Source organism: Bos taurus, chromosome 6, assembly GCF_002263795.3.
Source record: "Bos taurus isolate L1 Dominette 01449 registration number 42190680 breed Hereford chromosome 6, ARS-UCD2.0, whole genome shotgun sequence".
Taxonomy (NCBI): domain Eukaryota; kingdom Metazoa; phylum Chordata; class Mammalia; order Artiodactyla; family Bovidae; genus Bos; species Bos taurus.
Genome location: NC_037333.1, coordinates 58,819,446 through 58,840,696, shown reverse-complemented (window position 1 = coordinate 58,840,696; position 21,251 = coordinate 58,819,446). Strand labels below are relative to the sequence as shown.

Genomic DNA, 21,251 nt, shown 5'->3' with positions numbered 1-21,251 from the left:
CCTAACAGCCAAGCAAGAATATGAAATTTCAAAATGTGTTAGCTAATTTTAATCAGTGGATATAAGTGAGCTGAAACTCCAATACTTTGGTCACCTGATGCAAAGAACTGATTCATTGCAAAAGACCAGATGCTGGGAAAGACTGAAGGCAGAAGTAGGGGACGACAGAGGATGAGATGGTTGAATGGCATCACTGACTCGATGGGCATGAGTTTGAGCAAGCTTCGGGAGTTGGTGATGGACAGGGAAGCCTGGTGTGCTGCAGTCCATGGGGTCACAAAGAGTCAGACACACTGAGCAACTGAACTGATGACTGATGAGTGAGTACCTTATAAACTATCTTCAGTAAATTAACTTTATTCAGATCTCAAACTTGAATAAGCACAGTTAATATGGCTAATTAAATATTCATTCATATGGACTGCTGCTACTACTGCTAAGTCGCTTCAGTCGTATCTGACTGTGTGTGACTCCCATAGATGGCAGCCCACCAGGCTCCCCTGTCCCAGGGATTCTCCAGGCAGAACACTGGAGTGGGTTGCCATTTCCTTCTCCAATGCATGAAAGTGAAAAGTGAAAGTGAAGTTGCTCAGTCGTGTCCGACTTGTTGAGACCCCATGGACTGCAGCCTACCAGGCTCCTCCGTCCATGGGATTTTCCAGGCAAGAGTACTGGAGTGGGTTGCCATTGCCTTCTTCATCATATGGACTAGGTGGGGCCTTTAATATGTACAATAAAAAGCACTGAATTGTTTGTATTATAGACTAACTTGTCTGTCAAGGATCTTCCAGAAGACCATCAATAAATAAATCTATTTTCAGTCAAAACACTGAATGCTACCTAAAGAGCATCTACTTAAAGAGAATGGCAGGTTTTTTATAATTTTTTGTTAAGGTGTACTAAGAGTAAACTGCCTGACAGCTAGATGAATTTTTATATATGTATACATTCATAGCAATCACCATCTAGATTAAAATATAGAGTACTTCTGGCACTCAAAAAGCCTCCCTCTTGCCCCTCTTATTCACGAGCCTTACCTATCCCCACCGCTGTCATGGTTTCTATCACCCAAAATTAGTTTTGACTCATCATGAATTTCATAAAATGAAATCATACAGTATGTACTTCGTTGTGTCTAGCTTTTGTCACTGAACATGTCTATGAGAATCATTCATGTTATTGTGTCAACATGAACATGACTTTTTTTTCTTACTGCTATGTAGTGTTTCAGAGTACAATTAATCCATTATATAGCCATTCTCTTGCTTATAGACATTTGGGTTACTTGCAGTTTGAATAAATCTGCTATGACTATTCTTGTACAAGTCTTCTGGTAGACATACGCACTCATTTCTCTCAGATTTCTCTTACATATAATACTGAGGAGTAGAACTGTTATGCCATATTGAAGGTATATGCTTTGGCAAGAACAGCTGGTTGAGTGGCTGAACCACATTATTACCAGTAATGCATGAGAACCATTTACAAGTGTGTAGTGGTATCATGGGCCTCCTTGGTGGCTTAGTCTATCAAGAATTCACCTGCAATGCAGGAGATCGTCTGTAGCACAGGAGACGTGGGTTCGATCCCTGGGTCTGGAAGTTCCTCTGGAGAAGGAAATGGTAATTCACTCCAATGTTCTTGGCTGGAAAATCCCATGGACAGAGAAGCCAGGTGGGCTATAATCCATGGGGTTCCAAAGAGTCAGATGTGACTTAGTGACTAAACCACCATCACTACAGTGGTATCTAACTATGATTTTAATTTGCACTTCCCTGATGACTAATGGTACTGAGCACAGCTTATCAACCATTCAAATATTCTCTGCCTGTTCATGTCTTTTGAAAGAGCAGTATCAATGAATGCTATTTTTACGTGTTGTCATTTTCTTCCCCAGGTAAACAGACACCTTTAGTCATAAGAGGTGTCAGGGGAAAAACATTAGAAAATAGTTTCAATGTGGGGTTATGTTATGAAGTAAAGAAATAAACCGTACTAACACGTAAGTCATCAAATATTAAAGGTAAATCATCATCCACATATACTAATAAAAGATTCAGATTAACAAACTGTTTTCCAACATAATGATTCCAAATTAGCCTAAATATTGACATTTACAAATACACTGAAGGTCTATTACCTCAGCAAAGCTGGTGGGACAGGGGGAGGGCCAGTAAACCCATGGATATCCAATCTCACCTATTTTATCTAATGTCTCTGATACCTTTTATTATTTGAACAATACAGATATGAAAAAAGACCAAATTCAGCTATTTGACCTGCCTTAGAAAATGAGAATAGCTGACAATAGTGATCTGATAAAAAAATTCAAGTTTTCTGTCTCTGTACACACTATAATCTTTCAACCATTTATAGGAAGATAATCAGAAGTGGTAGTACTGCTGGCTAACTCAGCAAAAAGAGAAGACAGTGAAAAATTTTAGTGTGGAGTTGTGTTTTCAGAGAGGCAGAGGTTTCATTCTGTCTGCTAAGAATAGCCTGACTGAAGTTAAAAGCAGAGGGACAGGCTACTGCCATCATCCAGGCAAGAGGCAATGTAACCTCAACCAGGGCAGTAGTAACAGACTACTAATAAAACGCTGTTGGTTTTTTTTTTTTTTTTAACAACCTTTTGATTTGATTTTATTTATTTTTTTTTTTAAATATTTAAAGTGACATTGGGATGCCTGATATACATTGTAAAAAGAGTCCTGCTATCTTGTTAATTAACAAGGCCATCACCTTACATATTTACCTTTTTTTACTTTTTTGGGTGAGAACATTTAAGTTTGACACTCTTAAAATTTCAATTATAGAATTCAATGTTATCAACTATAGTCTTTATGTTATACTTTATGTCCTCAGACCTTATTCATCTTTTTTTTTTTTTAATTTATTCCTTTATTTCTCATGTGTTCCCCAAATAACAGGATTTGCAGATGAAGTATAAGAGTACCAAAGAAAGAAGCATCACGGTGAGGTCTGGCCTTAGCAACTCTAAGGATGTTGCTGCCAAAACTTAAGATGGAGCAGAAATAAGTTTTGGGTTGGGGAAATATTATCAACAGTTCAGTTTCAGCATGTTTTAAGTTTGAGATGTCTATTACATAGTCAAGTATAGGTGCTATGCCTGGAATTCAGAAAAGATAAATTTGTGAGTTGCTAGTATATAAACGCTGAAGTTATGAAATCAGATGAGCTCACCAAGAAATTGAGTATAGATGGAAAGAAGCAGAGGCCATGACTTAGCCCTGAAGTATTATCATGTGCAAAAGCTCAGGAGATCAGGGAGGAACTAATTAAGTCTGGGAGTGGGAAAAGGAAGGGGAAAACAGAAGAAATGATGTCCTGGCAACCAACTGAAAAAAAATGACAGTGTCTCTAACACTGCAAATTTTCATTAACATCACTGAACAATAAGAGCTACAAGGGACCTTTGAGATGACTTTTAAAGATAAAAACATGGAGGCACAGAAATTCAACAAATTATAAAGTCACAAATCAAAAGAATCACAGAAAATAGTTAGGTCTGTTCCATAATGTTCAATGTTTAAGAGTATGGAAACACAGATCAAGGAACTGGATCTCAAGCAATGATCTACTGAGGAAGAGGCTTTACTCAGATGTGCTATCAGAATGGAAAAACAAAACCAGCAACTCTTGTCTCTTCATCCAGTTTCTAAATATACCAACTGACCCATATGCTAAATGTTGTCATTCCTGTTCTATCTTATTCAGCTTCCATTCTTTCCCTTTCTTGACAAATCAAACACATAACTTGTTTTCTTCCACTCCAATGACTTTTTATCTCTTGTCTGAATTTTTCAATCTGTATTCCCAGGCTTTACTCTAAGAGAAATACATAAAACAACTCATTTAAGCTTCTCACTAGCCCTATGAAATAGATAGCAACCTCATTTTTTTTTTTCAGATAAGGAATTAAAGGCATAAAGACCAGGTAATTTACTTAAGACCACACAAGCAAGTAAATGGCAAAGCCACAATTTTAACCTAATGGTTAAACACAATGCTGCTAAGAAATCAGACAAAATATGTGAAAGCACTGTACAAATGAAGACACCACCTATAAAGGTGGTACCTCATAGAATCTTAGAGCCTTAATCGTGTTCAATTAGCACAACTTCTAACATTTTGGTGCCTACACTCCACCCAAGTCAGAGCTGATTACTTCAGTACTTCAATTTTGTCTCTCATAAAAATCTTCCAAAGATTGGTAATTTTTACCAAAACAACAAATAAAATCCAAGACTTTTCAAGATGTCAAGTTAGCATCTGACATTTCCTAATAAATCACTATTTAAATACAGATTCCAATTTCAATTATAACATTTTCTCTAATGTACTTGAGAGATTTCATCAAGTTTTACAATTACTTCCCAAATAAGAGAAAATATAACATGCTTAAGCTTTGAGGCCAAGTACATATTTAACATGCTAACAGACTTAGAATCATATGAGGCTTGAACATGAATTCAAAATCTCTTACCATTGATCTTTCAGGATATCCAAACAAATAGCCCCTGTGACGGAACTAATATTAGGATGCCATATTTTAGTGATAAACCGGACCTAGAATATAAAGCACATTTGAGTTTTTAAGTAACAGGAAAAAAAAAAACAACCATATAATTTAAGTAAAACTTCAAAAAAAAGAAATCCTCAAGTTGTTGTGTTTTTTTTTTTAAAAAGCCCATACTTAAGATTTCATCATTTTGCCTAGGTCAAGGGATGGGTGTAGAAGACAAAGCATTCAGTAAGTTGAATGCTGTCAATGACGTACATTCTTTTTAATAAATGCTCAAAGAAAGCCATCAATTAACTATAACTAAGGTGTTTATAACTTACCTAGCATAGTGTTAGATGTTAAGAGAAATTTAACATGAATTAAGATCTATTTAGGTAGTACATAAAGTCAATATAGATAGCAAATGATGATTTTTTAGTGTGACAAAGGGTATAGAATAGGTTTGAAGGAAAAAGCAAAATCAATACATGAAAACAGATGTAGTAAGTGATGGCAAGATTGCTTCTGATTTTTCTGTAGCATTTTCTTCTCAAATACTTTAGAAAAATGTAATACTTAAAGGTCTACTATTATTTCCCAGTCACTGAGGCTTAAAGTCTAAGAAATTTATTCAATATCAAATAACTAGTTAGCAATAGAAAATACAAACTCACACAATCTAATCTCAGATTCTAAATGTACCTGTTTGTCTTAGCATGAAAGAGCAAGAAATCAACAAGTGAAAATGCTAACTCTGAAATGAAATGAAGTTCATCAGCTCTGACTTACGAGCTTTAGGAGGAGGAATACAAGATGAAGGAGGCCAAGTACATGTATATGATTTGACAAGTATATGATAGTCACCTAAGTCAAAATTCTTTAACACTTAATAGACTACTACAAGCCAAACTGAAAGTACCTTACAACAATTAATTCATCAATCTATGTTCCAAATCTAAGCTATAAATGGAAAGTAGCTAAAATATTTATGCTTCTGCTTCTCGTGATTTGTCTATGCTGTTGCTGCTAAATCACTTCAGTTGTGTCCGACTCTGTGCGACCCTACAGACAGCAGCCCACCAGGCTCCTCTATCCCTGGGATTCTCCAGGCAAGAATACTGGAGTGGGTTGCCATTTCCTTCTCCAACGCATGTTTGCATACTAACTTGCTTCAATCGTGTCTGACTGTGTGACCCCATGGACAGCAGTCCACCAGGCTCCTCTGTCCACAGGATTCTCCAGGCAAGAATACTGGAGTGGGCTGCCATTTCCTTCTCCTTGTCTATGCTATCTGTCCCTAATTCCCCACAAACTCACTAACATATATACCATCTGAAAAAGCACTTTAAGTCACCAATGACTTCAAAATACCTAAAACTAATGGAGACTTTCCACTCTAGTTCTTTTATAATTCTTAAAAAATTACACTTACTGCTTTCACTGATACCTACTTCTTTCCATCCACAGAACGCCATTTCCTTAAAGGAGACTATCATTATGCTCCTGGCTTACTCAACAGTTTACTGGCTTTCCTGTTTTCAGTTTTGTTCCTCTAATCCATTTTCTACAATGAAACCAGAGAGCTCTTCAAAACAAACCAGATTCATGACACTACTCACTTAAGGCCCCTTAAGGACTTCTCATTTCCTTTATGTAAGCCCACACTCTTAAACTGGTTCTAGCCTACCTCTCAAACCTCACTATCACCCCACATTCAAAGTAAGTGCTCAATAAGTCCTATTTGCCTCAGGGCCTTCACACATTTCTTCCAATAACACACCTTAATATCTTCTTCTGGCTAACTCATACTGATTCTCCAAGTTTCAACTTCCATAACCACTCTCCCTGACCTGATCCCATAGCACCCTGCACTTTTCTACTTCACAGTACTGATCACACTTCTATAATCTCTCCCACATTTGCCTAGTCTTCCCTAAAATGCATGGTGTCTATTTGCTTAGTAGAGCACTCCAAGCATCTGAAGTGCCTCACACTGAACAAATATACAATTAACATTACGACAAACTTGTTATTAAAAGGCTAAACGTTATCCTTCTCAAGTATAGTGAAGATCAAATAAGACAGGCATATAGGGCTCATGTACTAAAAACATTTCTTGGTAACAGATATAACCATGATATTCACATCACAATTTTTACCATTTGAGTTCAAAGCTTTATAATGATGAGATAACAATAAGCCACAATTTCAGTGACACAAGGACAGCAAAGTATTTTGACTTTAAATATTTTCAACAAGATTAGAAAAAAACAGAAAATTTCTGCTCCTTTTTGGCCACACCCACAAGGCATGCAGGATCTTAGTTCCCCTGCTGCTGCTGCTGCTAAGTCACTTCAGTCGTGTCCAACTCTGTGCGACCCCATAGACGGCAGCCCACCAGGCTTCCCCGTCCCTAAGATTCTCCAGGCAAGAACACTGGAGTGGGTTGCCATTTCCTTCTCCAATGCATGAAAGTAAAAAGTGAAAGGGCAGTCCCTCAATCGTATCCGACTCTTAGCGACCCCATGGACTGCAGCCTACCAGGCTTCTCCGTCCATGGATTTTCCAGGCAAGAGTACTGGAGTGGGGTGCCACTGCCTTCTCCATTAGTTCCCCTACCAGGGAAAAAACCTGTGCCCCATGCAGTGGGAGCTTGAACTCCTAAGCACTGGACCACAAGGGAAGTCCCAAGGAAAACAGAATTTTAAAAATCTACTACTGAAGATGTCAAAAGGTTTATGATTTAGGCTGATGATCTAAGGATGTGTGGATTGTATATTGCTTTTTAAAGAATCTTCAGTACATGATTCTCAGTAGACTCTACATGAAAACTAATATGCATATTATTATTAAACTTTATTTCTTTGTACTACAATCTCCAATTAGGAACACGTAACTCTGAATTTGGAGATAATAATAAAGAGAATAATTTTCAAAGTCACTCCATTATCTACTAGTACAGATATAACTGTCCTGTAAGTAGTTCTTTGTGTGGTCTTCCACAGTTTTGTTTTTTTTTAATTGGAGGATAATTGCTTTTTCTGCTATACAACAACGTGAATCAGCCATAAGTATACACATAACCTCTCCCTCTTGACTCACCCTCCCTCCCACCCCACCCTACTCCTCTAGGTCTTTACAGAGAGCACCAGGCAGAGCTCCCTGTGTCTGCAGCCACAAACTTAAAAGACTCTTGTTTCTTGGAAGAAAAGCTATGGCAAACCTAGACAGCATATTAAAAAACAAAGACACTATTTTTCCGACAAAGATCCGTATAATCAAAGCTATGGCTTTTCCAGTAGTCATGTAGAAACATGAGAGTTGGACCATGTGCTGAAGGCTAAGCGCTGAAGAACTGATTGATGGATTTGAATTGTGGTGCTAGAGAAGACTTTCAAAAGTGCCATGGACAGCAAGGAGATCAAATGAGTCAATCCTAAAGGAAATTAGTCCTGAATATTCATTGAAAGAACTGATGCTGAAGCTCCAATACTTTGGCCACCTGATGCAAAGAGCCTGATGCTGGGAAAGACTGAGGGCAGGCGGAGAAGAGAGCGACAGAGGATGAGATGGTTGGATGGCATCACCAACTCAATGGACATGAGTCTGAGTCAACTTCAGGAAATAGTGAAGGACAGGGAAGCGTGACATGGTACAGTCCATGGGGCTGCAAAGAATCTGACATGACTGAGTGACTGAACAACAACAAAAACAAATAGTACTAAAATACTTACACAAATAACAAGTCAAGCTTCCTTATTTTCACAAATGAAACCAATAATAGCACCATCTGGGTAACTTGACAACAATCATTAATTTTGAGGAGCTCTTAACGAATTTAGAAACAAAAATCTTAATACCATGTACATAGTACTCTTGCCTGGAGAGTCCCATGGATGGAGGAGCCTGGTAGGCCGCAGTCCATGGGGTCGCTAGGAGTCCGACAGGACTGAGCGAATTCACTTTCACTTTTCACTTTCATGCACTGGAGAAGGAAATGGCAACCCACTCCAGTGTTCTTGCCTGGAGAACCCCAGGGATGGGGGAGCCTGGTGGGCTGCCGTCTATGGGGTCGCACAGAGTCGGACACGACTGAAGCGACTTAGCAGCAGCAGCAATGTGACCAGACTGAAGTAAAGGAAGGGGACTATTCGTCATTCTCTATATTAGTGCACCATCATCAGTAATCTTATCTCCTCCTACAGGATGTATCCTATTATTTTTACACTCTTTAATTCAACAAAAATTTCACCTTCTACCTCATGGTAGATATGAACTCTATTTCCATCAGGAATTTCCAGTTTCAAGCTTGGAACTCATGGAAGTTACAATATTAAACCTGCTTTAACTAACTTGTACAAAAGAAAATGCTATTTTAAATATGCATATGCAGAAAAGAAGACTCACTAAAGGTTATAAGAGTATATTTGTAACACCAAGGAAAAACAAGAAAATTCACAATCTAATCTCCAACCATCAGCAGGACAAATCACTGAGCTAGTTTTACTAATTTAATGAGTTTTTCATTAATAGAGTATATATTACAATTTACTTTTAGGTATGCATTGAATCAAATTCCTTCTACACTATATTCAGCTGACTCAAAGATTTATCTTCTCTGTCCAGAAGTAAACCTTCTGCTCTTGAGGTCAATAGTTTATTGCAAAAATAAAATGAGCAGAAAATTCTCTGTGACCATGTTAAAATAAATCAACATAAGCTTTCAATGTGGTGCAATTTTAGCTGCACAGCATTGAGAATTTAACAGTTAAACTTCAATACTTTAACCTCATAAAGTTTAAAATTAAATCTAAGGGCTTGCTTGGTGGTGCAGAGGATAAGAATCTACCTACTAATGCAGTGGACACAGGCCCAGGAAGATTCCACATGCCTGGAGCAAATAAGCCCACAAGCAGCAGCTACCAAGCGCCACATGCTAAGCCTACTGAGCTTGTGTGCCACAACTACTGAAGCCTGAGCTCCACAAGAGACGCCACCACAGTGAGAAGCCCCCTCTCACCAACTAGAGAAAGGCCTTGCAAAGCAACAAAGACCCAGCAAAACCAAAAATAAATTACTTTTAAAAAAAAAGACTTCTGGAGAACAGTTTGGCAAGCACCCAAGACACATAAGATGATTATTTTAAAAAAAATGAAACCTGAGGCTACATATTAAACATATGTGAACATAATTATGCAAGAAATTTACACAATTATTCCCCACTCTTTCCATTATATTTACCAAGCAGTAAAAATTCAAATTTAATACAGGAAATATCCAAAACATATTTATCAAACATTAATAAGCATTTACTGCAAAAGCTTAATACCATAAATTAGAGGAGGACCATATTTAAAATGATACTAAATTCCAGCTACAACTAACTGGTTGAAGCCAAAGGAAAGCAAATTTGGGCTGACTGAAGGAAGACTTTTCTAAATCTTGACACTACCTCAATATGGAATGACTGGAATTAAGACATAGTGGCCTGAAAAGCAACATGAGCGATCAACAGTAGCAAAAACATCAGACAGACCTCAGTTCTTATGTTTTTAGTCTATTTTTCTAAGTTTTCTAAAACTGGTGGAAAGAGGAAGGGTTAAAATAGTGATTTTAAAGATTAAATGAAATAATGTATCAAGTGCCTAAAACAGAGCTAGGACTATGACATCACTCTGGATTTATATTTATACACTATATATGGACATCACCAGATGGTCAATACCAAAATCAGATTGATTATATTCTTTGCAGTCAAAGATGGAGAAGCATTACACAGTTAGCAAAAACAATCCCTGGAGCTGAATGTGGCTCAGATCATGAGCTCCTTTATTGCGAAATTCAGATTTAAATTGAAGAACATAGGAAAACCACCAGGCCATTCAGGTATGATCTAATGAAATCTCTTATGATTACACACTGGAAGTGACAAATAGATTCCAGGAATTAGATCTGTAGACAGAGGGCCTGAAGAACTATGGACAGAATTTTGTAATACTGCTCAGGAGGCAGTGACTAAAACCATCCCAAAGAAAAAGAAAGGCAAGAAAACAAAACAGTTGTCTGAGGAGGCCTTACAAATAGCTGAGAAAAGAAGAGAAGTGAAATTCAAAGGAGAAAGAGAAAGACATATTCAACTGAATGCAGAGTTTCAGAGAATGGCAAGAGATTCTTAACAGAACAATGCAAAGAAATATATGAAACAACAGAATGGGAAAGACTAGAGATCCCTTCAAGAAAATCAGAGATTCTAAGAACATTTCATGCAAATATAGGCACAATAATAAAGGACAAAAACGACACGGACCTAACAAGCAGAAGAGATTAAAAAAAGGAGGCAAGAATACACAGAACTACACAAAAAAGGTCTTAATGACCTAGATAAACACTATGGTGTGGTCACTCACCTATAGCCAGACATCCTGGAGTGTGAAGTCAATTGGGCCTTAGGAAGCATTACTACGAACAAAGCTATCGGAGGTAATGAAATTCCAGCTGAACTATTTCAAATGTGAAAAGATGATGCTATTAAAGTGCCACACTCAATATACCAGCAAATTTGGAAAACTCAGCAATGGCCACAGGACTGGAAAAGACCAATTTTCATTCCAATCCCAAAGAAAGGCAATGCCAAAGAATGTTCAAACTACTGTACAACTAGACTCCTTTCACATGCTAGCAAGGTAATTCTCAAAATCCTTCAAGCTAGGCTTCAGCAGTACATGAACTGAGAACTTCCAGATGCACAAGCTGGATTTAGAAAAGGCAAAGTAACTGGAGATCAAATTCCCAGCATCTGTTGAATCACAGAGAAAGGGAATTCCAGAAAAACACCTATCTCGGCTTAACTGACTATGCCAAAGCCTTTGACTTTGTGGATCACAACAAACTATGGAAAATTCTTAAAGACATGGGAATATGAGACCATATTACCTGCCTCCCGAGAAACCTGTATGCAGCTCAAGCAGCAGCAGAACAGGATATGGAACAATGGACTGGTTCAAAACTGGGAAAGGAGTTTGTCAAGGCTTTAGACTGCCACCCTGCTTATTTAACTTTCATGCAAAGCGCATCATGCAAAATGCCAGACTGGATGAATCAAGCTGGAATCAAGATTGCCAGGAGAAATATCAACAACCTCAGATGTGCAGATAATTCGACTCTACTGGCAGAAAGCAAAAAAGGAACTAAATAGTGTCTTTATGAGGGTGAAAGAGGAGAGTGAGAAAGCTGGCTTAAAACTCAGCATTCAAAAAACTAAGATCATGGCATCTGGTCCCATCATTTGATGTAAATAGATGTGGAAAAGGGGGAAATAGTGGCAGATTTTATCTTTGTGAGCTCCAAAATCACTGCAGATGTTGACTGCAGCCATGAAATTAAAAGATTCTTGCTCCCTGGAAGAAAAGCTAGGACAAGCCTAGACAGCATATCAAAAAGCAGAGACAATACCTTGGTATATAAAGGTCCATATCCATATAGTCAAAGCTATGGTTTTTCCAGTAATCATGCACAGATGTGAAGAGTTGGACCATAAAGAAGGCTGAGTGCTGAAAGATCAATGTTTTTGAATTGTGGTGCTGGAGAAGACTCTTCAGAGTCCCCTGGACAGCACAGAGAACAAACCCGTTAATCCTAAAGGAAACCCAACACTGAATATGCATCAGAAGGACTGATGCTGAAGCTGAAGCTCCAATATTTGGCCACCTGATGCAAAGAACTGACTCATGGAAAAGACCCTGACACTCAGAAAGATTGAGGGCAGGAGAAGAGAACAGCAGAGGATGAGATGGTTGGATGGCATCATCAACTCAACTGACTTGAGTCTGAGCCAACTCCAAACTCCAGAAGATAGTGAAGGATAGGGAAGCCTGGCATGCTGCAGTCCATGGGGTTGCAAAGAGTCAGACACGACTTAGTGACTGAATGAAAACAACAGAGGGAAATAAACACTTATTGAGACAATAATCCATCCTCATTTAAAATGCACAACTTCTTGGTGTTAAGTATATTCAGAGTTGTGCAACCACCACCAAAATATAATTTTTGACCATTTCAACACCTCAAAAAGAACTATGTAACCACCAGGAGTCACTTCCCATTCCTTCATACTCCTCCAGCCATAAGCAACCAACAAATTACCTTTTTCTCTATGATTTCCCTCTTCTAATGTTCATGTAAATGACATTATACAATGTGTGGCTTTTTATGCCTGGCTTTTTCATTTAGGATGATGTTTTCAAAGTTCATCTATCTTATAGCACATATCAGCACATTCATCATCATAAACAGATGTGGTAAATACACCACATTTAATTTTTCCATTAAGTTGACGGACATTTAGAGAGCTTCCACTTTTTGGCAGTTATGAATTAGTGCTGGTATGAACACTTGTGTACAAGCTGTTGTATAGGCACACTTTCTTCTATTGAGTAGATACCTAGAACTGCTATGTGTTGTACGAAAGGAAAGGTAGCAACTCCACTTGATAAAGACAGAAGAGGCTCTAGGGCCTGACAACATGTATATGGTTAAGGCACTGCCACCTACTTCACTGTATCTAACCATCAAGTTTTTTGGTAAAAAAATAATGCTGGCTAATATTTACAACACGCTGTTCTAAGTACTGTATTTTACTGAACCACGGGTACCATCAAGTACTCAATACACCATTATTTTATATACCATGAGAAAGAAAAAAACTGGGCCAATTAAATTATCTCATCCACTAAAAGATATACCCTGATTTGAGAAATATTAAAAATGTGAAAAAAAGTTTCATAGCATAATTGAAATACTATTTTTTAAATGTACTACTCCTTTGAAAGGATTTTACAAATGAGGAAACACCTTAGACAACTTGCCTAAGATCAAAAAGTCTGTCAAATGCTGTAAGATCTGAACTATGGGTGATTATTCTTGTTCTTGGAAGAGCCACAATCACTGTTTCAGAGATTCGGCCCTTACTCCTTTCGCATTAGGATCAAGGAAGTAGAGCAGCACGGTGGGCCTTACAAATTTAGTTTCTATTTGACCTCTAACCCTCAGTTCCCTCATTCATTAAGACTGTCTTAGGAAGGCATATAAAATTCTTAGCACAATGCAAGTGACATCTTAATAGTAAAAATATAGTGTTTGAGAGCAGTCTCTCTTGAGATCTTTTCTTTCTTCCCTCGTTTCCATTAAAAAAATTATTGCTTAGGCTTGGAGGTCATCCTTATCTCAAAACATTTTAAAATATTTTCTTAAATTTATAGTATTCTACAATTAATGTAAACTAAACAGACTGCTACTTATTTTAATGATAATATTGACAATCAAGATTACCTAGTAGAGGGTAACTAAGATGAGGATGAATATTATGTCATAGATATAAAATGAAAGTTTAATAGTGGTCACCTCTAAGTGGTCATACTGAAAAGATGTTCTTTTTCAAGAAATACATCACCATTCAAATTTCTACAACAAATACAAACTACTTTTATAACAGGAGGGGGAAAAAAAATCAACCAGGCTTGAAAGGTAGGAACAACCAAAATGCCCATCAATAGATAAATAAAATGCAGTGTTTATGGAATACTATTAAGCCTTAAAAAAGAAAGAAGTTCCAATACAAATTATAACAGAGATGAGCCTTCATTCGAAGAGCTGACTCATTGGAAAAGACTCTGATTCTGGGAGGGACTGGAGGCAGGAGGAGAAGGGGACAACAGAAGATGAGATGGCTGGATGGCATCACTGACTCGATGGACGTGAGTCCGAGTGAACTCCAGGAGTTGGTGATGGACAGGGAGGCCTGGTGTGCTGCGATTCATGGGGTTCCAAAGAGTCGGACACGACTGAGCGACTGAACTGAACTGAACTGAAAGACATTAAGTTAAGTGAAATAAACCAGGTATAAAAGAATACAAATTGAGTGATTCCACTTAAATGAGGTACCTAGAGTAGACCAAAATTCATAAAGTATAACTGGTTACCAGCATGAGGAAACAGGAAGTTATTATTTAGTAGATGAAAAAAGGTTCTGAAGATGGATGGTAGTGATAGATGAAAAACAAACTGAATCTGCTTAATGCCACTAAACTGTACACTTACAATTGGTTAAGGTAATAAGTTTTATGTTTACTTACCACAATTAAAAAAATCAAACAGGTTTATCAGAAAATAGATGAACATAAATAACAGAGAAACAGGCACCTCACAATGGCAGGTGACACAACTTTACCCTGGAACTTCCATTACCCTGTCTATTCTTAAACAGGGGACAACCAGTAAGTTGAGTGAATGAATTCTGGAAAGACTAATTTATGCTCAAGGGACACTGTACTTTTAGGAATCAGAGAAAATACAAATGTCTATTAAGCCATGGTCTTTGACCTCAGGAACACAAAAGCTAGAAAAAGATACATATCCCCAAATAATACAGTACATTAATTCATACTATAACTGTGTTAGTCCTATGTAAGTTATATAAAATGCTATTGAGAGTAAAGGGAGAAACATTTTGTCAGGCACAGCTTAATGGAGAAAGTGATACTTTACCCAGACCTCAAAAGAAAACTAGCATTGTCAATGACAGGGATAATGATTCAAGTGAAAATGACAGGGAAGTGTGAAAGAATAAGCATTATACAAACAGAAAATAATCTAGGTTGGAAAATGAAACCAATTTTGTGGGTGAAAGAGGCAGAAGATTAGGATGGAAAAGACCACAGAGGCACGTTATAGGAGATTTTAAATGCCCGTCGCTATAAGGAGTTTAGACTATTAACAAGGAAAGAGAAGAAATGAAACATGATCAAAAATTCACTTTAGGAAGATTTACAGTACAGCACTACAAACAATGAACAAAAATGAAATGGTGATTAAGTAACAGGCAAAACAGGGGAAGTAACAAAGCTGAAAGCCTAAACTAAAATAGTGATGATAGTAAAAGCAAAGAGGTAAAGGAAGCAGTTAAGTCAAAATGTAAGTTTAGGTTAGTTCCACTTGTTATACACAATCCTAGGTTATTTTGTTTCCTCTTTTAACATTTATCACAATTGCAGTGTTTGTTCATTTATTTCATCCCACTAGAACATGAGTTCCATGACAGCAAGGACAGTAAAAGCTTTATTTATTGCTATACTGGCACAAAGCATTCAAATAAATGTTGAATAAATCTAGAATACACTATTCCCTAAAAAAATATATATATATATATATATATATTTTTATATATATATATTTCTTTGAGGCAAATAAAAATTTGTATAAGATTCTCTAAATTTGGGACACTGCAAGTTTTACCAGACCTAGAATTTAAGCCATTGTCAGATATAGATCTTGTTCTGTCTAAATACATTACTAGCTGCCTCTAAGTAAGCTTGCTTTTCATTCTAATTCCAGAAGCAAACTGTTTGCCATTACCTGAAACCCTGTCCACACCAAATTTACACAGCAAACACACACACATACAAACTAGAGTATATATTAATTAAATGAACCAAGAAATATAGTTCATACATAAAAATGGGCTTACAATACCTTAGGGGGATTAAATGGATATGTTTCTGGTATTTTAATCTCTAGTTGATATCTTCCTCCTAAAAAATGGGGAAAACAGAAAGTTAAGAATGTTGCTTGCCTCAAATATGTGAAGCCAAATATAGTGATAGAACTTTTCAAAACATATACTATTTTATATTCAATTACAACAGATTCACTTTAAAGTTGAAACCCAAAAAGGAAACAGACAAAATATTACTAGTTTTTAATTTAAAGGTCACTTAAAGCATACAGAATACCCATTTTATACAACTGATATTAGCTTATCAGTGAATAATCAGACTAGAGATGGATGAATACATTAAATCTGTAGACAATCCAATGCCAAAGACTTCACTGGAACAATTACGGAGTACAGGTTCTATCTGCTTTTGCTTCCTTTAGTCTACACTGATAAAAGCTGCTAAATAAGACAAAAAAATGGAAAGAAAAAAGGAAAGACGGTAGGGAAGTATAAAGGCATAGAAGGGACAGAGAATAAAGATACACAGATTATGCCATAAACTGAAAAAATCTGTATCAAGCTGGTTCTCTCAAACGTGAAACTGTCCCAAACTTTTATTTGGGACATAAAATGCCAATATTTCTTGTTAAAATTTAAAAAACAAAATTCAACAATAAGACAAGAGGTAGGCACAAAGACAAAAACCTACTCTCTTCCTCTAAATAGGTATATAAAATGCAAAACTTTACAAAAAGATTGTTCTCAACAGTAATATATACACAGTAGGCAACATACTGGTATGAAGTTATCTTGAGCAACTAGCAGCTAAACAGGGTATTTTTTAAAAAAAGTTTATCTAGCTTTCCATACTAAGATATTAAAAGGGAGGATAACTGTCCCTCAGGAAACTCTGAAGGGGGTGGGGTGTCTTGCACTGGACTTCAGACTGGATTTGAGTCCTAACTCTAAAGAAACTTCTAATTCTAAAATTTTATGTTCCATTAACATAGAGTATTTACCATTCCAAAATATAACAAACAAAACTGTGCCAGTGAAATAGTTATAACTACATCTTGGATTTGCTTCAAAATAATCAAGCAAATTAGATCAAAGACTGGCCATGAATTGATAGTTATTAACACTGGCTGATGAGTACATGGAAGTTTCATTATACCATTTGCCTTCTGTATGTATCTGAAATTTTCCATAATAATAAGTAATAAAATACAAATATTAACTGTGCACTAGGAACACTATCGATTTCAAAATTCTATACACTCAATCCTCAGTATATCCTTCACTTCTTTCACTGTTAGGAATGAATGAATGCCGATCTGAGAATGAAAAGAGTAATTCACTTGGTACCACTTTCTTCGCCCTTTTTGGTTCCAATTCTTCTTTTCTTGCTTATTCTTTTTAATAGAATCTCAGACTGACTGATATACAAGTAGAACTAGATGCCTGAAGCACAGAGGACGTGACAGCAGTGAAACAGGAAGGAAAGAAGCCAAAAAGAAAAGAAAAAGAGCTAAGAGAAGAGGACCTCAGGAAATTTTTGTGTACACAGAGATAACTTTATGTTCAGTTATAAATGTCAGCTTCAAATATAGGTATAATAAATTTGGCCTGAGTAATATGCACAGTCTTCTTTTTCCTTCCTATGAACTTTACTTTTTTCCATTAATTTCAAATTACTGTCTCTATAACCTTTCATATAAGGTTTTTCCTTCTTGAATGTCCAAAACAATCTCTTAGGAGCAGTATGAGAGCCCTGAAATACTACAGAAATAATGCTGGACCCTAGAGTCCCCCAAATCCTATTTCTACTCCATATGCTGTTAGTATGCTCTGTCTTGCATTATTTGACAACTTCAATATACAATCAATACAGCATTAACCAGAACATTATTTGATATACATCAGAACAACATAACTAAGAAAGCTTTATAATATTCAATAACTATATTACTATCGTAACAGCTTTCACTATAAAATATTTACTTCTTGAAGAATAGCTTTTAATATTAAACATCTTTAATCTTTAGATTTAACTTAGTCCAAAGGGAAGCTGGGGTAGCAGTGAGATTTTTTTTTTAAACATCAAGAATGACTCTGTAAATTTAAAACAGCTCTTAGGGAGAAAGGCTCAAGAACTAAATTGCTCCTTTGCCACTGAGCCATTAAGGCAAAAGAAGAAAACTGAGGTAACATATACAATAACATGGTCATTTTAACTCAATCTGATTACTTTCTACACTACATAAAATAGCTGCCTGATTTCTTAATGATGGCTATTAACAATTTAACATTCCCATGTAGACTTTTGTCTTAGCTATTGAGATTAAAAAAAAAACACCCTCAAAATTTATCAAGAGCCCTGAGATACACATTATCAAAATATTTTATTCCATTCATGTTGCAAAAAAAGTATTAAGCTAATGCCCTCAAATGATGCTTTTCTTAAACAAAATGAACCTCTCTTCAATAGTTTTATGAGAATACAATTTAATCTACTTCAAATACATATCCAAGAAGCATATTAAAACTAGTGTTATCAAACATTAATGTCTCAGTGGCAGCAGCAGAAATAAGCACTTAAAAATTATCAAGCTTGTTTCTAACTAATGAATGTGGTATAGTTATAACTTAATCATCCTGCAAGTAAGTGTGTATTGTCCAATTTTTAAAAACTTCATGTACCTTTACTAACAGTTGCTAAGAAAGTAACAAACTCTCTGTCTAGTTCAGGAGCTCTCTTGTTTATAAATATCAATTTACTGGAAGAGCTGCAGGGTGATAATGCTACTGTCCTACTATCTTTTAAAAACACATCTAAACAACCTAAAAAAAGTAATTCAAGAATATTTATAGTGTATGCCTTCAGAAGAAGCTAGTATATCATAAATAACATATGCTACTAAGGACGAACTTGATTTTTGCAAGGTAACTCAAGATCTCTTCTCCAGCTAACAACTGTCAAAAGGACTACATGAATAGCCATTCATGAAAGAATCCAGATGAGGCCTGGCATATAGGAGGCACTATAAAAAATTAAGTAAGTCTAGAAATGGCTCATATGAACTATACAACAAAAAACAAAATTATATCATTTCAGATTTGGTAGAATGTGCTAAGGATATTTTAGGGACTTTAAAAATTCAAATGAAAACAGAAAAATAGTCTAGGACGCTGAATTTTTCTGAAAAACTTTAAGTTATTGTTCATTACAGAACCACTACATTCAAGAGAGACATCACTGTCACTTCCATCAGTCAGTCAATCCTGTTTTATTCAAGAGCAGAAAGAGATTAGAAAAAAAGGCTTTAGAGTCATAGGCTATTAGGGACTCAAATCCCAGCTGTGCAGCTTAGATGTCTTAAACAGTTACTTAACTTTCCTGAGCTTAAGTTTCTTCATCTATGAAACAGTGATAACTGTACTTACCTCATAAGATATGTTTTAAGGACTGAATGAGAAAAGACACATAAACCTCAAAATAAGTAAGAACTCAATAAATGCTACTACTACAAACAATATTACATGACTTCTATCAAATATGTGAATGCCTCTTATATGCAAGAATCTTGGCTATGCCATATAAACTCAAATATATAATAATATTCACTACTGAAGATCTGCCTAATGAGTGAATAAAAAGCTTACAAAGCTCCTTTCCGTATCTTACCACCCCAATTCCATGGTCTAAAGTATAAAGATTTAGTTTGTCAACAGAGTTCAGGAAAGCTGCCTCCTTTCTTTTCTATATGCCTTGAAATGATCACTTAAAGCTTTCCTGAATAAAGAAAATTAAATATTTGAATACAGCCTGTATAAAAACATATGAGTGAATTACATGCTAAATGACAAACAGGGAAGAGGAACTTTGCTTTAAAAAATAAACTTAAGTCAGAAATTTAAGACAAAATTTGTTACAGATACCATATGAAGGGTAACTGAGAGTTCATGTAAGTTAAATGTTTAACATGTAGATGTAAATTTAATTTTACACTGTTAAATTCTAACATAATATAACCTGTAGCTTAACTCTACTAAATCTGTTTTGGGAAAAGAAAAAAGTTAGCTAAAATTCAGTAAGAAAAATCGGTCTAGGTAAGTATCTAAATTTATTATTTAAAAACTGCTGTATATATCCTTAAGCCAAATGAAGTTACCTTCCATGTAGTTTATAAATGCTTAAGACTTTTCTGATTTAGTGTTTCAGATAAGTTCTAATACGCACAATATTTTGATACAGAAAAAAGTACTTGCCTTCATATGGTGTGTCTGGAGGTCCTGCTATTTCTCCTCTTAATTCTGTAAAATTCTCATCTACAAGATCTACTTTAATTTGATTTTTGCTCGTCTTAAAAATAAACAGAAAATAAATGTTAGTTATATCAGCAAGGAAAAAAACCTATTTTTATTAAAGTATTACCTATAAAAATTTTTTGAAACCCGTTCTTTCATAAGCTTATCTACTCTAGTAAAAATAATATTCTGTAATTTTCAAGAACGTAATGAGCCAATCTGAAGAATACTTAAAACAAAAACACTAACAAAATTTAACTGCAATGTTTTTAACGACATTATGCCATTTTGAATAATAGTACAATGTCCTGTTGACTTTATTATAGGAATGTTTAGAGAAAAATAGCTAACACCTATTTTATACCTGCCAAATTCATGTGTATTAGATCCAAAGTGATAATTCTATTCATCTATAGATGAACATTGCCATTTGATACCCTGGGCTACATGGGTTCGAAAACAAACAGAAAATTCAGGGTCATTATAAACTCATTTAGGCTATACACTCTAATTATATTTCTAGGTGTGTAGGTTAACTGAAAATATTACACCATCAAGCAGGACAATGAAAGCCCTAAGTGTCTAGTTAATCCCTTTCCACACAATTTCCTGAAGCCTAAATGCCTCACTAGAATTTCCAATGCCTTCCTCAATCTGTTTTTCTGCTTAGTTTACTTCAGTGGCAATTACTTACTTTTCAAAACAGATTTTTATATTATATTTATCTACATCTACTATATTTTGTACATTTCTCAAAGTACTGTCATATCAATCTTATCACTTCAATCTCTCAATGATCTTTAACAATCCATTCTCATAGTAAATAATGACTGTGATTCAGAAAACCCTCCAGTGGGATTCACTTCAGTGGTCACATGTACTTGCTTGCAAATGGGCTCTCTACTTAGATTTTGTAACCTTCACTAG

At 35.9% G+C, this 21,251-nt stretch overlaps 1 protein-coding gene and 1 non-coding gene across 4 annotated transcripts in view; one reads left to right on the top strand and one right to left on the bottom strand.

Annotated features, from left to right (window-relative positions):
- Nucleotides 1–21,251, bottom strand: part of UBE2K (ubiquitin conjugating enzyme E2 K) — a 79,631-nt gene that overhangs the window by 13,537 nt on the left and 44,843 nt on the right. For 2 of the 3 annotated variants that reach the window (XM_024992978.2, NM_174080.2), the window contains 3 exon segments: nt 20,286–20,379; nt 16,052–16,110; nt 4,508–4,590 (listed from right to left, as the gene is read on the bottom strand). Coding sequence is in view for 2 of the 3 variants with exons in the window: in NM_174080.2 (NP_776505.1) it covers nt 4,508–4,590; nt 16,052–16,110; nt 20,286–20,379 (236 nt within the window). In the remaining variant the exon portion in view is untranslated. 3 annotated transcript variants of the gene reach the window in all.
- Nucleotides 12,979–13,101, top strand: LOC112447195 (U6atac minor spliceosomal RNA). The gene has a single exon (XR_003035301.1). It is a non-coding gene; the product is annotated as a U6atac minor spliceosomal RNA (small nuclear RNA).